This window comes from Crocodylus porosus, unplaced genomic scaffold (assembly GCF_001723895.1).
Source record: "Crocodylus porosus isolate Cpor-Errol unplaced genomic scaffold, CroPor_comp1, whole genome shotgun sequence".
Classification (NCBI taxonomy): domain Eukaryota; kingdom Metazoa; phylum Chordata; order Crocodylia; family Crocodylidae; genus Crocodylus; species Crocodylus porosus.
In genome coordinates this window covers 51,068,518-51,088,382 of record NW_017728947.1, presented here as the reverse complement: position 1 = coordinate 51,088,382, position 19,865 = coordinate 51,068,518, and the positions used below count along the sequence as shown (strand labels likewise).

The following is a 19,865-nucleotide window of genomic DNA, read 5'->3' as shown; positions in this document are numbered from 1 at the left end:
TGTGTAAGATCATCCTGGCTGCCTTAAAGGACCACTTAAGATGTTGGTAACCACAATTTGGAAACCATTTCAGCAGAAACTGGACTGTGGCCAGAAGATCATGTTATAAAAATCCATAATAGGGCAATCTATTTCAATATTGTGTTCTTGGCTGGAATTGGTAATGACCCAGAAGTGGTCCACATGGTCCACTGAACAGACCTCATTCACTAAACAGATGGTGTTTCCAAATTTGTTCTTTTCAGTTTTGAGGAAAGAAGTGTTGTGAGAAGATGGTAAGATCCAGAGTAGGTGACACCAGGGAATAGCACCACTATGTGGGGAAGGTTAGTCTCAGATTGTGTGGAGTAAGATTCAGAGTATTTCCATTTATTTATTCTTGCTGGGGACTCCAGTCATATAGTAGCAGATTTGTCGTGTTCAGAGAGATTTTCCAGTTAGAAACTCCAAGTTTCTTTGCACGACACAGATAAGACTAGGAAGGGACACTAGGGCCAATTAAGAACAATGGGCATTTATAGATGTGCTCTGGGAGGCGGGGAGGGGGATGCTTTGATTAGTGAGCCGCACTAATTAAAAGCACCCCAGCATCACGTGTATCAGTGTCCCTGCACTGAAAAAATGGTGGCGGGGTGCTTTGAACTAAAGCTTGTTTGATCAGTTTTAGTTCAAAGTGCCCCATCACCATTTTTCAGCATGTGGACAGTGATACACGTGATGCTGGAGGCTGCTGGAATGCATTAATTTCTGCGTTCCAGATTAATTGAATCTGCTCTGACCAACTGGATTTACATGTCGGAGCAGCCTTCTTGCATATGTGTGAGTGCCCATGGTGATCAATTATGGAAGCAGAAATGTGATGTTCTGTGAATAGATTTATGTTCCCTATATTATTTTTGCTCGAACTATGCGTTCAAAACTATGCACTGCTGATTACAAAATACTTATGTTTCCACCTCAACAATTGACTAATCTATAATGTTTTCTTTTTCCCCCCGCTTTATCCTTCTCTTCACCAATCCTGCATCAGGACCAGCTGCTCTTCTGTGATGACTGTGACCGTGGCTATCATATGTACTGTTTAAACCCACCCGTCTTTGAGCCCCCAGAAGGTACCAGACTTGGCAGTCTACATTGAGAGACATAAAAAGGTCCATGGGAAAGGGAGGGAATTCCAAAATCTGGTCTCAGTTGAGGTGGGTCAAAGACATGGGAACTAGTCATTCATCAGTGCAGCAAAGGCAAAGATCCCAGCCTGAAGGAAGACAAAATTCTTTTTGGAAGGTCTGAGACAGAGGGTGTATCTACACGTACACTGTTACTGTTCAGTAACACATGCACCGAAAATTACTGAGCAGTACAGCCATGCATCTACATGTGTGTGCTCGTACTGCACAGTAGCTATGGTGGGGCCGGCATGCAAATGAGGAAGGGAGGGGAGGGGCTAGGAACGGAAACCCTGCAATGTGGGAGAGGGGAGGAGCCACACTGTGTCAGCAATGTCAAGCTCACGCGGTGCGTGTGGGAACCTTGTCCCTTCCCTAGCCTTTTAGCAGCCATTAGGAAGCTGCTGAGGGGCTGGGGGAGGGACAAGGGGTGGGAACAAAAGTAAACAGCTTTTACTTCCATTTCCTGTCGCAGCACCACGGGCCACAGAAAATGGCTTGGTGGGCCGCATGGCAGCCTGCCGGCTGTATATTGGACAAGCCTGATGTAGAAGAAGGAAAGATTTGATTGGAGGGCACTGGAATTTTCAAAAGGGATAAGGCAAGAATAATTAGAAATAGGTCATATAATTATGATTTATAACTTAAATACGTGGCTGTTTCATTTATTCAAACTTCAATAGAGAGGAAATCAACCCAATAGAGAAAAACTTTGGAAATTGAAGAAATAACCAAATTTATTGTTTAATCAGGAGGTGGTGGTTTAGGGTATCAAATTCAAAAGCTATTGTGGAGATGCACATGATAATTGGCTAAAAATTTTTGGGTGGTCTGGATAAATAGAATTGTTGGGAAAGGAATAATGTTGTATTTGATTTAGAAACACACTACCAGCTTCAGGGGCTGAGAATAGCTACTCTTGCATTGCAGCCATCCCTAGTGTGCAGTTGAAGCATATAGAGTTAATACAGTGCATGTGAGATTGAATTCTTTATTCACAGGGAGCTGGAGTTGTCATTTGTGCCGGGAGCTACTCAGAGAGAGAGCATCAGCTTTTGGCTTCCAGGCCTGAGGGGTTCCATCAATCAAGCTGCAGTTTGCTCTTTGACTTGTGGTACCAGCACACGTTTTTCCATCCAGAACACAAAGACACAACACACATCAAAGAGAATGGACACTCAAACATAAGAAGAGGTATCTACAGAATTTACTGTCGAAGAGTAGGTTTCACTAATACAGTACCTCCTGGGTTCTACTAGAAGGAACATGTCTGCTTTTTTCAATCCTCCTTTCAATGAAATCTTTTCACTGCCATGCATGGTTGCTGCTGTACTGTAATAGGCTCACATGCATTATATTACGGGGAGAAATTGTTATATTGACATTGAGGAGTCCATTTTGTGTGGCCTTGTGCTCTTTGTTTGGTCTTCTTTTAAAAGAAAGAAATAGCAACCTATCTCCCAAACAATTACTGATGAGGTGCTGTGGTTGGGGTATTAGAAATTATGAGACTTCATGGACTTGACTGGAAACCTCTTTACTGCAACTACATTGTATACCTAGGCCGGCTTTGAAGGTGGCTTTATTTCTGTTCTTCCTGAGTCATGAATAATATAAGCATGTTGTCACTGACCTCAGATTCCCTGTGTGACAGTTTCTTTGCTGGGTATAACCTTTTGATTGTGCTGACTTTAGAATTTTGATTTTAGTGTAACTCAGAAAAGAATGCAATACATGTATACACACATACATATTCCACCGCATCTAATTTCTTATAATATACAGGGAGAAATCCTGGAGTGAAGTTGTTAAATAGTTCAGGCCAATAATTTTGTTTTGTCTATAATGAGGTGAAGAAGTACCTCTCTGCACAAACCTGATTTTTTTGTTTTGCTGTCTAAGATTAACATTTTGGGGAGAAAAACCCTCTTTTTGAATCAACTCAAAATGAAAATCTTTCTAGTTTCTTTCTGAACTGAAAAAAAAAATACTCTGGAATCAAACAAAACATTTTATTGTGGGTTTTTAATGCTTTTAAATTAAATGTTGGCATTTTTCTAAATGAACATGTTTTCTGTCAACCCAAAGTTGAAAGCTGTGTTCTAAACACTTTCAAACTACTTGTCAAATACAAGTTAAATTTGCAAACAGTTTTGCTTTCCTACCTCCACAACTATATTTTTTGGCAAATACACTATTTGTTCCTCCTCCAAAACTCACCCTTTTTAGTGAGGGGTAAATAAAAACAGCTTTATTTTAATTGAACAATCCTTTATGGTTTATCATACTTAAATAGAATGAATTAATTTCTCAGGATCAGGAAAGGAATCTGACCAATTTAGTTTTATTGTCCAAGCTAAATGAAATGGAGATTAAAAAAAAAAGAAAAACCTTGCTTGTTTTTGTTAGCAATCTCTCATTTCAGTAATTTAAGGTGTATTCCAAGTGTCCCCATAAGACTGTAAACATATTACTTATGAATCTGTTGAGTGTTCAAGAATGGTCTTTATCTGTACGTGATATGTAAAATACATTTATAAAACGATTAAAAAGCTGGCATAAGAATAGGAATGTTGTATAGATTGGTGAGCATCCCAAGCAGCATGAGTGACTCGGGTTGCTTATACAAATAGGTAAGGACAGACAAGATTGTATTTGGAAAATCCATATAAATTGAAGCCTTTCTGCAATACCATCTCCACAAACATTTAAAAGAACATGATCTAAAAGATGAGTCCTTCTCTATCTTACTAATAACACCTTAAATTATTGAACTGAAATAAATTGTACAGCTTTTTTGTATTTCTCCATTTTACACGCACACTCTCTCTAACCTGTATTTCTCCATTTTACACACACAGACACACACACACTTACTCTCTTCTTTTAAACTTTTTGCACTTCTATCAGGTTGGGCACTGTACATAGGCTACTCAGTTTTATGTTTTTGCTTTCAGAGATTTACACTCAAAGCTATCATATTGTATACACAAACCTAAAGAGAAGCGTTTCAGCCCCCCTAAAACTGTCTCTAAATTCCAGGATAACACGGGAACACTATTTCTAGTCATGTTGGACCTAAGGTACTCCTGGTAGAGCTGCATTATTTTTACCCAGGATTGATTTGATCCATTAGTTTTTGTGGGAGAACATAGCCTAAGCTCAAAACCAGTCAACAGTGTTTTGAGAGAGTGCAGACACCCTTTGGTGTGTGTCATGCATTAGAAGGGTAAGATAGAAGCCACTGCAGCCATATATTACGTGACCTGGCTGCCTCAGCCACTGCATATACATTCTCTAAACAGAACCTTTTTAAAAATGGTAAATGAGCCATCCTTCTTCCAACCCCGTTGGGCAGCATGCTGAAGCATTTCCAACTGCTCATCCCCATGGTTTCATGCAATTCTCTGAGCTGCCCTAGCCTGTCTGTTCTGCTCCCTTGTGCCATCTGTTAGAATCTCCTGGGGAGGGAGTGAGAGAAGCTGTCATTTTCCTCCTATGCATATCACCTTCGTTTTCCCTCGGCAGTTATCCTAGATCTGCACCAGAGATGGAGCATGCTGGAATAAGCATAGGGTGCCCAAACTTTCTACTAGGGAGTACTGTGTTGGCACCCTGTCAGAAGCAGGAAGGCCACATCTTGCATGCTTCTGTCACAAGAGGTCCATAATCTTCATATTTGCTTGGACTTGTATCTGCTTTGAGAGACGATTAGAAATTGCCTGTTGTTTTTGCTAAACAGCAATAAAAATGTGGAGCTGTTTAGCTATGCTATCACCAGCCTGTGCTTTGGGGAAGACTGCTGCAGCAGACCACCTCCTGAGACTCCTTGCTGCCTGTTTGGCCTGTCAGCTGCACTTTAGGTCCCTCTGAACAAAGCATTAATGGAACTGATTGTTTTTACTACTTCTGCACCCTATGTATGTCGATGTGACCGAGACAGTGTTAATTAGCTATATTCCAGAATCCACATTCACACCCCATTTCACTTTCTGTGGCTTTAAGGCATTTTACAGCATATCTTCTCCTCCCACAACTATTCTGCAGTGAGGATGATCTTTTCCTTTTGGAAATGTTTATTAATAGTGGTGCTGAAGTTTCATCATTAATGAGGTGTGACCAAAGGATAAATCATTAGATCTTAAATTGCAAAATATTCTTTACCATGTGAGTTAAGCTTAATAGGACCTTGCTTGTCATGGTCTGGTTACATTTCATTCTCTGCGGCTTTACTCTCACATCTCTATGTGCACAGACAGTTCCAGCTAACTTCTAGCAGCAGGTTAGCTCCAACGCTGCCACTTCACCATTCAGAAGTTCCTGCACCAAACAATTCCCCTCTTCTGCCTTATGCTAAGGCAAGAAGTTGATACATTTTACTCTGTAATAACTTTTAGCATAGCTGTAGAGCTGTGCACATCCTGAAGTTCTTTACAGTGGCACAATAACCACTCTGGAAGTAATACTGTATCTGTTTTACAGAGGCAGCAGAGAGCCCATGTCACAAAAAGTAGAAATGGGATTAGAACACTTGAGCCCTGATTCAAGTTCTAACTTTTGGATTCACTTCCCTACTGCACTGTCATTGGTGCAAACTTCTTTATAGAAACAGCCCCTAATTAGGCAGCATATGAAACAACATATAATCAAGATCTTTCAGGAAAACATTTCAGGGACTCTGACTTCATGCCACTCCTTGTCATGGCGAGGAGGAACATTTTGCATCCTTAATAAATGTCTGTCATTCAAGCTGGCACCATTAAATTCTCGCTCTATTTGTTTGCCTGTTTCAGAAGACTGTAGCTCTTAAAGGCTGTAAAAAACCTAAATGAAAGTATTAAAAGTGAAAGCTTATAGTATAGGGGTACATCTGTACTGCAGGAAAAATACAGGTGTGTTCTTCAGTGAAGACTAGGCAACTTGGATTTTAATTTGGCACAGCAGCACGAGGATATAGACTTGAACTGACTTACTAAGGAAAACAATCTCAAGTTGCCTTGTCCTCACTGCTATTCCAGTCCGAATTAAATAACCTTGTTTTGCTAATCTGAATTGTTGAGATTGTCAAGCACTTTTTGCAACAGTGACTTATCCAGTAAAGACGTTTCTCCAGTTACTCTCTTATGTGACATTGTGGGCATTCAGTTATGTGAGTTTGTTGACAATATTTGATACGAGTAGAATATAATACATTTTTTTGTTAATTGAGTCCCTTTGGAAAGAACAAACTGCTAATGGAAATGGTGGTTTCTGCCTCTCTTGAAGCCTTCAGCTTGTGACTAGATACATCTCTGGAAGACAAGCTTTAATCAAATTGAGTGAGTCAAACATAAGAATAACTGGGTGAAATTCTATGACTGGTGTTATGCAGGATGTCAGACCAAATGAGGCAGTTGTTCCTCCTGGTTTTATTATGAAAACACATTAGCTGGTTGATGGGTTCTGTGAAGATACAAGCCTTGTCTACACAATACATAATAGACTTAGAACATATTTACTTAAATGCTCACAAATTTAACCCTCCCCCCCATTTCTTTTTTAGCCCACAGACTGCAATTATAGGAAATAAGGGTGCAGGATGTTGCAAATTGCAAAAATTATCATCCTGGTACTTCAGCTTCCCAACACAAGTATCCTTCTAGGGAGGACTATCAATCAGTTCAACACATCTCCCAGGCAGCTTGGTCATGGCCTCATCCTGTCTGGCTCTGTTTTCCACAATGTATCATCTGATTCCAAGAAGAGATGCAGAGGGTAGGCAGTTGCTGCAGGTTTGTAGCATCCTACCTGGAATGAGAGCATCAATGAGTCAAAGCACAGGATCAGAAAAAAAGACTGCATCTAAACAGTTCCTTTCTCTTTGACACTGTGCATTGCCACATTAATGTGCTTAATTTACTATTAGGAATGCACATCAATACCTCTCTCTCCATGTTAGCCTTTCAGTTCTAATATAGCTACAGAAACATGAGCTGTATCCCATTCTGCCTCAAAGAATCAACACCATTGCCAGTGGCTTACTTTTGATATCCAAGCCTGAGTTCACAGCAATGACAAGAAAAAAGAAAAGAAAAACAAAACCCACAACTTGGCTTTTAATGAATCCCTTTTAATCTGGAAGCAGAGAAAATAAATATGGCATCTCATAATGTCATTTGTACACATTCCTGTGTCTGACTAGAACCACACTTCATTGGGTTGGGAGGGAAATTTCTATTGCTATTTGAAGCCAGGAAGAGGTGTAAAATAATGTGGTGGTAGCAGGGTTTGGATTTCACAGTGGCTGCTCGGCAATAGCCTTGATGCTGTGCATTAAGCATTTTTTCCCCTCTGATCATGGGACATTAACTTCCAGCTCTTCCCCTTTGGTGCAGGGCCTGAAAATAATTAATAGTTTCTAAGGAAGAAAAATGAGCTGCTGATTTTTTCCCTCCCTTTCACAAAGAATAGGAGTACTTTGCATTCTTTCCAACAACTTTACGTGGTTGTTGAAGGTTAGTTGCTCTTCCTTTTGCCAATGATTTTACCTTCCTAACAGCAAAATGCCTTTGTGCTTTCATAGCACCTTACATATGAAAATCTGCAAGTGCTTTTTAGAGAGTGAGTTTTATCTCAAAATAACAAATGGCTCCTGTGGTTTCTCATGGAAAATGGAGGCACAGAGGTCAATGCCAACTTTTTCAAAAGTGTCTATTAGTCTGGGGTATCTCAAATGTTGGGTCCCCGGTCTGAGATTGTGTACTGCTTTCTAGAGATGTTGAAGCATAGCCGTGTACTTACTCAGTAATCTGAACTGACCAGGGATGCCCACTTACCAGCATCTGGTTGATTGCTGATCTGGTTGGGGTATCACTCTTCCATAACTGTGTTGGAGAATGGCTCAAGAATGGGTCTTAAGTTAGGAAAAAAAGCCACTGTTTAGCTGCATTCATATGAACTAAATATTACTCCATGTAGCTTTTAAACTGCTATTCCTTGTCTTCTTTTCTGCAGTTTGAAAAGGGTTTATTAAAGTCTGACTCAACAAAAGCATTTCCTGTACAGCACATCATTGTGAGGCTGTTGTGGGTTCTCTACACCTACTGCTTGTTTTTTGAAAGGGGTCAAATTGGAGGAAAGAAGAGGGTGACTGTAGAAAGAAATATTAATTAAGCCTGTCACTGCTCCAGGGTCCATATCCTTTGAGCACAAAAATATCCCATGTGGCCCTGGGAATCATTTTATCTGCAGTTGTCGGAAGACAAAAGTATTTTATGAATTTGTGTTGAATTGGATAACAGAAAAATGCCCTTAGAGCAACATGTCTGTGTGCCTAATCAGCAGGCACTGAGATCTATAGGTCTAGAAAATAGTCTTTTAAGGGAGAAGTGGAAGGAGCTGTTTTTTTTCCACACATTAAAAACTAGTCTGGACGAATGACAGAGTACATACTAGTGGGAAGAACCTTGCATCTGGCTTGGGTGTAAACTAAATAAAAATGAAGGAGGACAAGATGGCAAGAAGATCATGATTAACTGAACAAAAGGAAGCTAATAATTTGAAGAGGGTAGTATATTTGTCCTGAAATTCTGGAGAAAGCAGTTTCAGTGGCCTATAGAGGGTGGAAGGCTGCTTGGAGAGGCACTCAGTGGTATCTGGTGCTCCCCCTGTCTGTTTGTTGTATCCACCTGTTGTGCCTGATCATCTGCTTGGGATGTAAGCTCTTTGGTTCAAGGACCTCTGTTGAGATATATAGCAGTACAGTGTTCAGAACAGTGAGTCAGAGCTGCCCCAATGCTACCAAATTACAAATATAAAAACAAACCTTTCCCATCCTCAGCTCCTATGATTATTTATTCAAATTGTTGGTGAGATGAGGTATGCATCCTCTAGCCCTTAAGGAGTCAAACTTGGGATCTAAGTAGCGAGCAAGGGCGAAGCAATAGGAATGGGGAAGGCAACATAATTTCATGAAAATCTTTTCCGTGTCCAGTGTTTTCATAGTTAACATCACAGAAGTTCTCACAACCAAATACTAAAAGACAGGGGGAGCCAATTTTATTTCACTTCAGTATGGGGGTGTTCTCATACTCACACCTCCATATACCCACATGTACATACTCTACGTCCACTGGTTTGTCAACAAGTTATGCTAGGTAGAGATTTTGTCTCCTCTACTAGAATCACGGTCCCTAACAATGACAAGAAATGTAATGTACTCTTTGAAATCTCTGCCCACAGTCCCCAACTGCAATGCCTATGCTAAAATGACTTGCAGTGTAATAGATGGTAATGTTTACATTTTAATTGTCATCATTAGGCTTCAGTTCATGAATAACTGAACTGAATGGGAGAAGTTCCACCTTGTAGTGCTATTGATTCTTTCTAATTGCAGAATAAGAAAGTCAGCTGTACTGAAAGATTACTTCAGATGTTTAATCACAACCAGAAGGGGTAGATATTTTATTGTTTCCTGCTGTAGTCAGGAAATACAGGGTCAATTTCAGCTCTGACCTGTCTGATCTTAACAAATCACTCAACCTCTTTGTGTCCCAGTTTCCTCAATGTATAAGGTAGAGAAAGTAATTTTTACCTATTTGTGCAAAGTGCTTTAAGACCTATGACAAATACTAAATGGATGTGAAGTATTAATGTTTACTATTGTGAAACCAAGTCACATTTGAAAATCGAGAAGAACTACCCTCTAGCTACCTATGATGCTTTCCCCTCTTACCACGTGAAAATCGAGCAACTCAAGTCAGTGACACTGGACACAGTGATGAGATTCAGGTGGCATTCCAGGAGTTTCATGCTGATCAGTCAATGTCCTTCCCTGCAAACGAAATAAATAGCTTTTGTTGATTGGCTATGTTTCCTCATTCTGGTCAGAGAAGGACAGGAGCTGGGACTGGCAGGCAGCCAAATCCATCTTCAGTGATGATATAATTACTAATAATGACCTCCAGCCCAGGCAGCTAGTTAAGTGGCTTTTGAGGGCACGCACCAACCCTAGTCTGGTTTATATAAGATAAACTCAATTTTGTTGGAGTGGATGGGAGTTTATGTCCTTTAGAGAAGCAGATCTTCCTGCTCCCCAGGGAACTGTCCCATAAGCAACATCAGCCCCCAAATATGTCCCTGTCAGGATTATCATAACAGCACATTGTCCCTCAGGAACATTTCGATTAGCACAAGGACTTTCATTTAGGGACAGATGGTGAAAACCTCATTTTCACTGCTAACCAGTCACCACAAGCACAGGCCCGTTAATGTCAATAGCTCGGATAGTAGGGTGCTACTTACCATAAGCAAGAATGAGCAGGTTTTCTCCCTGGTTGTTAATTAATGGAAAAACTGAAAGGGCATGATTGAAAACAATCAGCTGGTATCCTAAGAGGAATGTGTGCTCACTTATATTAGGTGAACCATGTGGTGGGAGAATATGGAGAGGTGAGTGTTGGGAGAGGGAGGCTATGCACAGGACTGAGTGGTAAAGGAGTTGTGCTATATCCCCATCTCTCTTGGTGAATTCCTATTTGGTCTTTGTAAGTCATGGGAGTTTACTGTGGCTCACTTGAACTAGCTGTAAAATGGAGACAATAACACTTAGTATCATGGCAGCAGAAGGGGTTTTCTGCAGGGCTTATGCCTTAATTTTACAGAAGTGAACCTTAGAAAATCAGGTCACAAACTCATTAATGTTTTAATGTGTTTTCAGGTCCTTGGGTAGAAGTATTGTTATATTATTCACTAGTGCATTTAAAATATTCACCCTTACTGCTATTTTGGAACACAAAAACTACTTTTTTCATCTCCATACAGCCTCCCACAGGTCTTATAAACTCAGCATTAAGCAATATTTCATACCTTTCTGATTGTAGCCTTTTTCACATCTTGACATCCTTACAGTCTTTCACTTGGTCCAGACCCACTCTTGTCTCGGTTCACTGAAACGGATTTTAGGCTTTACATCTCCAGTGAATCAAGAGCTGGACTCCATCTTTTCCAGAGGACTGTAGTTCAGATTCTTCTCCAAAGTCTAAGTGACTGATAATGCTGACAAAGTCCATTTCAGGTTATTCACCTTTCCACGTCCTGTGAGAAATTTTCTTTGTCTGGTACCAATATAACAGTGTTAGCTTCTATCTCACCTGCACATTCTCAGCAAATATCATACTGGGGGGATTTTTTTTTGTCTATATGAAAGGGATTTTAAATTGTTAGCTAACAGGAGGGAATGGCTGTGTGTCTGTAGTAATGAAAATCAGGATTTTGGTTTTCTTCAAACTGGATGAGTGTCAAATAGAAGATAACCTATCCCCAGACATACCCTATCTTTCATAGCTTTCCCCAGAAACACAACAAATGGGTAAGTTCTTTCCTCACTCTTTCATTTCTCTTGCTCCTATGTTCTTATAGAAAGGCAACAGTCAGTCAGGAATTTCCAAAGGCCAACCCCATTCAAATTTTGTTGAGGAGCGCTGTCCTAAGCCCTGTTGTCATAGCTCTTTTCCTTCTCTTAAACTAAAACCTTACTGAAATTCTTAAAAACTGGGCAACCCAGTAACAAAGGTGGTCCCAAACCAGACCAAAACATCAGCTCTCAATAAATACCCCTAAAAATACATGTGTTCAAAAGATTCATTTTACTATGGCATCCTTTACTTTGGAGTGGCTGAAATTCAGATATTGAGTTCATCAGTATTGAGAGTTCATATACTCTGTATTTATACTCTTAAAATACTCTTTAAAAATGAGGGGGGAAACATTCCAGCTCAGCCTTCCTCTCCAGATGGCATTGCACTGTACTGTCTTTCTACTGCAGGAAAAGCCAAGCATGGCTCCCCTTTGTTTATGTCTTTATGTTTCCAACAGTGTCACAGATAGGGTCAGCAGCATTGCACATGCTCCTGGGAACAGTAAGCAGCAGTTTAGTGACTTGCTGCTGGAAGGGGAGGCTCAGCTTTGTTTAATGTGTCATGTTAACATGCTGGCTCATTCTTGTGCTGTTTCATTAACTGATGACAACAGAAGGCTTACCAGACAAGATCAGGTGATCAGCTGTAAGGAGGTGTCCTCTAAAATAAATGTTTTCTCTGTTACTTGTGGTAGAGTTGGGAAGATGTTGTAGGCATGATGGTCCAGGAAAAATGCAAGAGACAAGGATTTTTGTGGGTGATATCTTTGATTGGATCAACTGCTGAGCTGGGAGGGATATAGACAAGCTTTTGGGTATGAAGGCCTGTGAAAGAAGCAGAGACACTCAGGGCACATCTATACAGTCTATTAATGCACAGCAATAAACTCCAGCACATATCGCTCCAGAGTTTATTGCTCCCAGGCACCATGTTTTAATGTGCGCCCAGAACTGCAGCACACTGTGCTGGATTGGAGTAGCCCTGGCTAGCAGGAGACTTGGGGGTCAGCTTGCCAGCCTGGGGCTGCTCTAACCCAGCTCAACATGCTGTGGAGGGGCTGGTTGGGGCACAAGAGTGCTCCAGTGTGGAGCTAGCCAGCAGGCAGTCCTGGATCTGAAGCGCCACCCTTGTGCCCCAGCCAGCTGTGTCAGTGTCTACATATATGCTGCTGTGAAGTAAAAAACTCTGCCACAGGATAGTATTTGTATTTACATGTACTAACCTGCAGTGGAGTTTATAGTTTACTGTGGCCTAATAGGATTGCATGTGTAGATGCTGAGACATTTACTGTGGAGCTAATTAGGCAGCTACACAGTAAACGTCTCGTGTAAACATGCCCTCAGAGACCTTTCCCATGTCTGCTCGTGCTCTTCCAGCATGAGCAAGGCAATGGCAGCTGGCTACTTGAACTATTGTCCTTCTCTCATAATTAGTGATGGGTACAAGTTAAGACACCAGACAGAAACAGCCAAAATTGGGAAACTGAATCTGGCTTATTATTATTGGCCCTTAAACTAGTAATGACACAAACTTCTTTTTCACAGTGGAAAAGGAGAAACAGGCTAAATCCTTTTTGACAGTATGGCACAGCATATTGGAAACTGTTTTGATGTTCTAACCCTTTTCAGTTTTTTTATAGGTACTCCATTAATTATCCAGAAATACTCCAATTTACTGATTACTGCTCATTACGGTACATACAGTTTTGTAGTACTTATTTAAAGCGGAAACAGACTTAGAGGTTTATACGAACATTACTTTACTATGAACGAGGAAGAAGAATAGGGAAAGGTCCTAACTGTCCTCATTAAAAGTGTAACAGCATTTTGGGATAATGGGACAAAGTATTACCTCCTATAGCAGTGTTTCTATGCTATTTGGATGTAGTTTTAAAATCCAGTGGAGGAGATAGGGAGGCATTATTGATACAAGCCAATGGCAAATACATTAAAAGGAATTTGATCTATGATTTAGATCCTTTACTGGTGCAACAGGTACAACTCCACTAATTTTGGCAGAACTGAAGCTCTAGCCCTATGTTTTAAAGAGACGAAGCTTAAAGTACTGGTATATTTGTGACCTATTCAGTAATTTAGGTGCTTTAGACATTAAACCTATACTTACTACCTCATGTTGGTTTTCCTTACAGTTGAAGGTGCTGTACATGCATGAGAAAATAGGTGTTGATATGCCTGATGAATCAGTTATCCATCTAATCTAGAATCCTCTCTCTGACAGTGGCACCAGCAGATGCCTCAAAAAAAAAGAGTCAATAATTCCTGTAATAGATACTTAAGAAATAAACTACCCTGAGGGACATTGTCTAATACCAGGAAGTTAGGGGTTGGCTTTTCTATTTTAAATGCATTACCTTTCATTTTCACAGGATGTCTCCTTGTTTTAATATGAGGAGAAAGGCTGAATAGAAATACCTGATCTACTTGTCTATATCATTATTTTTAATGCACCTGTAACATGCCTTCTCTTATCCATCTCCATTCTAAACAGTCCCCAACTTTTCAGTCTCTCTTCAAACGATAACTTTCCATTCCCCTAATAATTTTTGTCCCCTGAAGTAACTCCATTTTAGTGATAGCTTTTTTGAGCCAGGGTGAGGTGAAGTGAACAGTATTTGAAGTTGTGGTGTGTCATTGGTTTGCACCGTGGCATTAAAATATTCTCAGTATTATTTCTGTCCTTCTTTTTATACTGCTTTACCTTGTGGACACTCTGCAACAGTAGCTGCCCAGTGAGCAGATGTTTTCACTGACACATTCATAATAGGATTTTCCTTGTAATTGTTACAGTTAGAACAGGTTAACTTAGAACCAACCATTTTATAGACAATTCAAACAAAGTTGCAATCTCCTCCCCTGATATTTCTGCTGCCAGAGTTTTATCCAGATGCTACAGCTGGGGGGTATGGTCAGGTTGACCCAGTATGAAATTATATCCAACATGGCTACTGCAATAAGGAAGCCAAGATATTTTCTAGTAACAACCCTCCCAACATTTTTCAATGTATCACATAGACAAAACTCTGGTTCCATATCTGGAAGCATTCTTTCATGCTTCTCATGAGCGTGTTGAGTATTGTAGATACGTTAATCAAAGCTCACATTAACTTGCACGAGGTATAGAAGAGTGACACCCATTTCACAGATGGGGAAATTGCAGTGCAGAAGGATTAAGGGATTCACTAAGCACCCCATTGTCTCCTGACTTCCAATCTCATGCCCTAACCACAAGGCCACCTTTCTTTCTGTGACAGAGCCCTCTTCCTTTATAAGAACATAGTACAGGGTTCTGTAGTAATTGTTAAAATGCAGCATTTACAAGAAGGATCCTTTAGTATCTTGGTCAGTTAGTATAGAACACTAAAATAAAAAAATACTATCATGTATATAGAACCTGACTAAGACATTTAAGAAACAATATGATAAACTTCAATGCTTTGGACAATTTTATTGAAAGGGATGGTTTTAGCCTTACAGTATCATGGCAGCAGAAAAAAATCCTGACCTCCTTGTACTATATAGTTTCCTAAATTCTTTTTAAAATTAACATGTTACTGAGGATGAAATGAAAGAAGTAATTTTTATTAAAAGTAGAGTTTAAAAGTTTTTCTGTTACTTTTCTGCAGCACAAAATTTTGGAGCCCTACATTGACTGAGTAGGGTGTAGTGGCAGAGTGGTTACAGGATATTGCTATAGCTCCAGAGGTATGAACTTAAGCTTCATTTTAGACTCAAGCTAATGGTTGCTCCCCAGGTGACTGTAAATGGAAACCTGGTCATTCAGATTGGGAGTCAAAGCAGTTGGATGTGGTGCTAATCATATTGTTTCCTTATATGCCATTGGCTACAGAAGCTGGTGTGTCTTAGCCCTACTAGCCAATGCACTCTTAGGTTTCAATGGACCTTTGACTTCTTTTAAACGTGGTTGGTGTGTTTACACGTGTCCCTATGTTGCCGTTGTTACTGCATTATCATGTAGTACTGCCTTTTGGACAGCGCAGTAACAGCCCATACTGCACTGTGCCTGCTGCACACCATTATTTTTAGCCGCTATGTTGCCATAGCAACTCGCTATACCGAGAGAGCATGTTGCTATGCTGTAGTGGTTGGAAAAGTGTGGCCTGCGGGCGGGATGCGGCCTGCCAGGCCATTCTATCCGGCCCACTGGGCCCCTAAAAATTTAGAAAATTAGTATTTATCTGCCCCTGGTTCATGTCATGTTGGCTTGCCAAAAGTCAATAAGTGGCCCTCTGCCCGAAATAATTGCCCTCCCCTGTGCTACAGCAATGTAGTGTCACATGTAGATGCACCCGGTGGGCATTTTTACACATGCTCTGGGGGCGGAAAGTGGGGGGAGGGGAGTTTAATGAGAGCAGCTCTGAGAGCGCCTGCAGCATTGTGTGTATTCAAGGTCCCGTGCTTCAAAATGGGGGCAGGGGACACTTTAACTAAATCTCATTTGATGAGCTTTAGTTAAAGCACCCCCATCCCCATTTTGAAGCACGGGGATGATAAATACACGAGATGTGGAGGCTGCTACAGTGCGCTAATTAGCATGCTCCAGCAGACTCAGTCAAGTCTGATCCAATGTGCTGTAAATATGGGTTGTTGGAGCAGCATCACTGAACATCTACAGGCACCCAGTGATTCTGTTTCATAGCTGGGCCCTGGTTGAAAACATGCTTCCATCTTTAAAAGCAACTCTTTAAAAGAACCGTGAGTTCCATATTCACTTCATCTTACTAATTTCCATGTTAAAATCTCTTGGTTGGCAACTTAAAAAAATATTTTACCATCTGAGCTCTGACAGGCAATTTGGGGTTTTTCAGTCTTGCACCACGAGTAAGAAAAGTTCCACAGGCCAGATTAGGTCATCAGTAACAATGGACATCTTTTCAGATTGCCCACAGAAGCATCTTTGCAAACTACTGAGGGCTAATAGGGTTGTATAGGTGTCACAGAAGGCACAAAGCAGTCTGAAGACAATAGAGTTGGAAAAATGTCTTTTAATTTTGCTTTCAGAAACTCCGTTACTTGTGAGAAATGCACCAAGCTTGACTCTTAGCCCAGGCTGCATTTGTAGACAGGGGAGATGGGGAAAAATACAGTTTCTTTTACCAGAAAACTGAATAAACATCCTATAAAAATCATGAAGGTACAATTTGGCCTGTTAGACATACACTCATTCTATACACACATTTTAGGGTGAAGCTAAGCCTTAAATACTCTTTCTTGTATAAGAAGAGTTTGACTGAGGCCAGTAATATACTTGACTGTTGTAGGTGAATCCTCTTATTTACTTTATGTACCGTAACATGCAGGTCCCCATCCCACATTATGAAGAAATCTTGGTTCTGTTTCTTGACTTGGTAGCTGCATACGAAATTACTGACATTAGGTCAGCACACTTTCCTAGTCCTTCCTCATCCTCTATTAGCTGGCTGTAAGGCTTAGGGTATAGGGACTTTTACCTCTAGGTCACTTCTGGCCTAGAAAATATAAGCAGTGACTGGATGCTGCTGATAGCTGCTTGGTGTCCTGTATGCAATAAGTAGGCATTCCTACTGTCATTCGCAGTGGAAAAGTGTCAGTATTGCAGAAACAGTTGGCATGAGTTGGCTCTTGTGTTGATGTTCTTAGTAGAGAGGCCAGCAACTAAATGACAGTAAAGACTGAGCTATTTTTAATCCCCAGGTTAAGACTGAAGGGAAACCTGAGTTACTTGCATCTGTTTTGTGAATTGAGGAGTTCAATCAACACTAAATGTATAATACTTTATTTATTTAAAAAGTAGAGCAGTAAATATGTCCAGTCTCCTAGCACCTTACTCTGGAAATGTGTTTATAGTTATGTAGTCTTTTCTACCCTTATCCCTTTAGGGAAGAAGAATTGTTTTCAAAAAGGGCATGGGCCAAGCAAAGGCAGGTGGCTGGACAATATTGAGAAGGGACATTCATCCCTTATCCCAGCATCTGAGAGAGAAAAGGTTCTCTTTCTTCTGCACCACTCTGCATGATAAACTGAACTGAGGTGGAAGAGATTTTAGTTTGAGTTAGTCAAAAAGTGGAAGTAGCAAGGAGTATTCTGTCACCGTTTACTCTTGTGGTTTTTTAAATGGACGTTCTTACCCTTTTCCAAACTTATAATGCCCTTTTCCATAGTAGGACCATCCTAGGGGACCCCACATCATTCCTCTCACATTACACAACATGAAATACGAAGATGGTCAGAGGTCTATCCCCAGGTTGAGAAACCCTGATCTTTTTTACTGTACTAAGTGAAATTATCGGAACATGGTGACTCTATTGAAATCTCTCTTAATGTGTTAACTGTGGTGCCAAGCTAAAATGGGTGAAAGAAGACAAGATCCATAATGTTTAACAAAGAAAGGCAATTTAGGTCATCCTGAAAAATGGATGGGCCTGAGGAAGCTTTCTAACTTTCGGCATGTTGGTGACACCCCATTTTCCAGAAACCTCTTCTCCAAAAGTAGTTGTATGGGCTTCAGTAGCAGAAGACATTTTTTCTTTTGCTCTCCTGCTTCAAACTGGAAATGTTTGTTGATATACATTTGGATTTTGTGGCTATGTAGGGGAGTCGATTCTACCATGGCATAGCTAGACCCTGGGGCTTCTTACTAAGATAATCTAATGCCAGTCAAGATATCCTATGAGGGAATCTTGGCCTGGTAGCAATTGAAAGTCCCCAGAGCTTTTGGTTTTCAAGGGAAAGGTGATGCAGAGGGAACAACTGTTTTTCACAAAGCTTTGTTGGAAAAATACTACAGCCTCAGATGAAGTTTCTTGTCCTGTTAATCCCCAGCTAAATGCAGAATGCCATGTAGAGGGAGGGGGATATGTCCCACATGGATGGAGCAAGTGAAAATATGATGGAACCACACATTCCAAGTCACTACTTTAGGGAAAAAGGCAGTTTGTACATGCCATGGGGGTTTACTTTGGTTTAATTCTCTTTAAACTGTAGTGGTGGATTTTTAAAAACACCGCTTCAATTTAGGGAGAATTAAACTGAAGTAAACCCCTGTGGCATATATACAAGGGTCAGATCCAATCCTGACTTGCCTCTCCAGTGGCCAGTAGTGGACCAAGCAGTCCTGGAGCTGCAGGGGGGATGGTGCTTCCCACCATGATGGAGCAGGGTGCTCCTCCCCCAGGTGCTACCTGCCCACAGGCACCCGGTCCGGGCAGTCTTGGGGCACTGCAGCCATTGAGGGAAACACTGTCCTCCCCCCCGCCCCCACAGCTACGGAGGAAAGCACTGGGCCTCCATGCAGCTCAGGCAGGCAGGCTCCAGGGAGGGAAAAAAAAAGATCAAGCTTGCCACTTTTTTTTTTCCTTCAGTGGAGCCTGCCTGCACAGGCTGCTGTCGGGCTGCCTGCATGGGCTGCCTGCAACCAGCCCCTGGACTGCATGAGGGCCAGTGCTTCCCTCCATGGTTAAGGTAGGTGGTGTTTTATTCTGCTACATCCCAAAGTCATTTAATGTGCAATACACCGGTGACAGTGTAAACAGCCACACCATTAAAGCAGTGCAAAAGGGCATTTAAGCGGCTTTAAAAGCCAATTTTGTGGTGTGTACAAAAGCCCAAAAGCTCCCCCTTGGCATATGCTTTGGTGGTAGGTTACATGGGACTATAGAGCCTTGGGAACCCTACATTTTAGATTCCTCTCCCTTTTGTTACAAGCATATTGAAAGATGTTCACATCTCCAAGAGTAGAAAAAAATATCAATTTGTTAGTTCCCTCTAATTTCTTTCCTTTTTCAGCTATATACAGTACCTCCTAATTGTCTGTTGCTGGCCTGTGTGGGGCCTAATTGGACTTTACAGAATACTGGGTGCATCTCTGTTTGCTGCCAGGACTGCATAGTACCGGTGGGTACTGCACAGTCATTTAGTACTTGCTTTAGCAAGTACTAAATGACTGCATGGTACCAACTGCGCAGTGGGGTGCATGTGTAGATGTGCTCACAGTGTAGGCTTTACTCTGGCGGCTAGGGATTACAGGTGAGGGAAGCAGTGCATTTTTGTAAGAATAGCTCTTTATGTTATTTTCTCTACTTTCCCCTAAAAATTGTGGGCCTTTTTTAAAAACTCTAAAGTGACTGTATTGTTACACTATGTGTGTATGTGTATGGTTTTGTTTTGATCTGACCTGCCTGGAAATGCCCTTTGATTCTCCATCCCAGTTTTCTAATGTGAAAAGCCCTGGTGTCTTTTGTGGGGGAGGTGGTGTGTGTGTGTGTGTGTGTGTGTGTGTGTGTGAG

At 41.0% G+C, this 19,865-nt stretch overlaps 1 protein-coding gene across 8 annotated transcripts in view; it reads left to right on the top strand.

Moving 5' to 3' along the window:
* Positions 1-19,865, top strand: part of DPF3 (double PHD fingers 3) — a 210,376-nt gene that overhangs the window by 188,842 nt on the left and 1,669 nt on the right. Inside the window, exons 10-13 of one of the 8 annotated variants that reach the window (XR_002103954.1) lie at positions 1,031-1,112; positions 2,168-2,360; positions 6,376-6,484; positions 17,460-18,810. Coding sequence is in view for 1 of the 8 variants with exons in the window: in XM_019551349.1 (XP_019406894.1) it covers positions 1,031-1,112; positions 2,168-2,238 (153 nt within the window). In the remaining 7 variants the exon portion in view is untranslated. The other 7 variants (XR_002103951.1, XR_002103953.1, XR_002103952.1 and 4 more) reach the window with 7 other exon arrangements.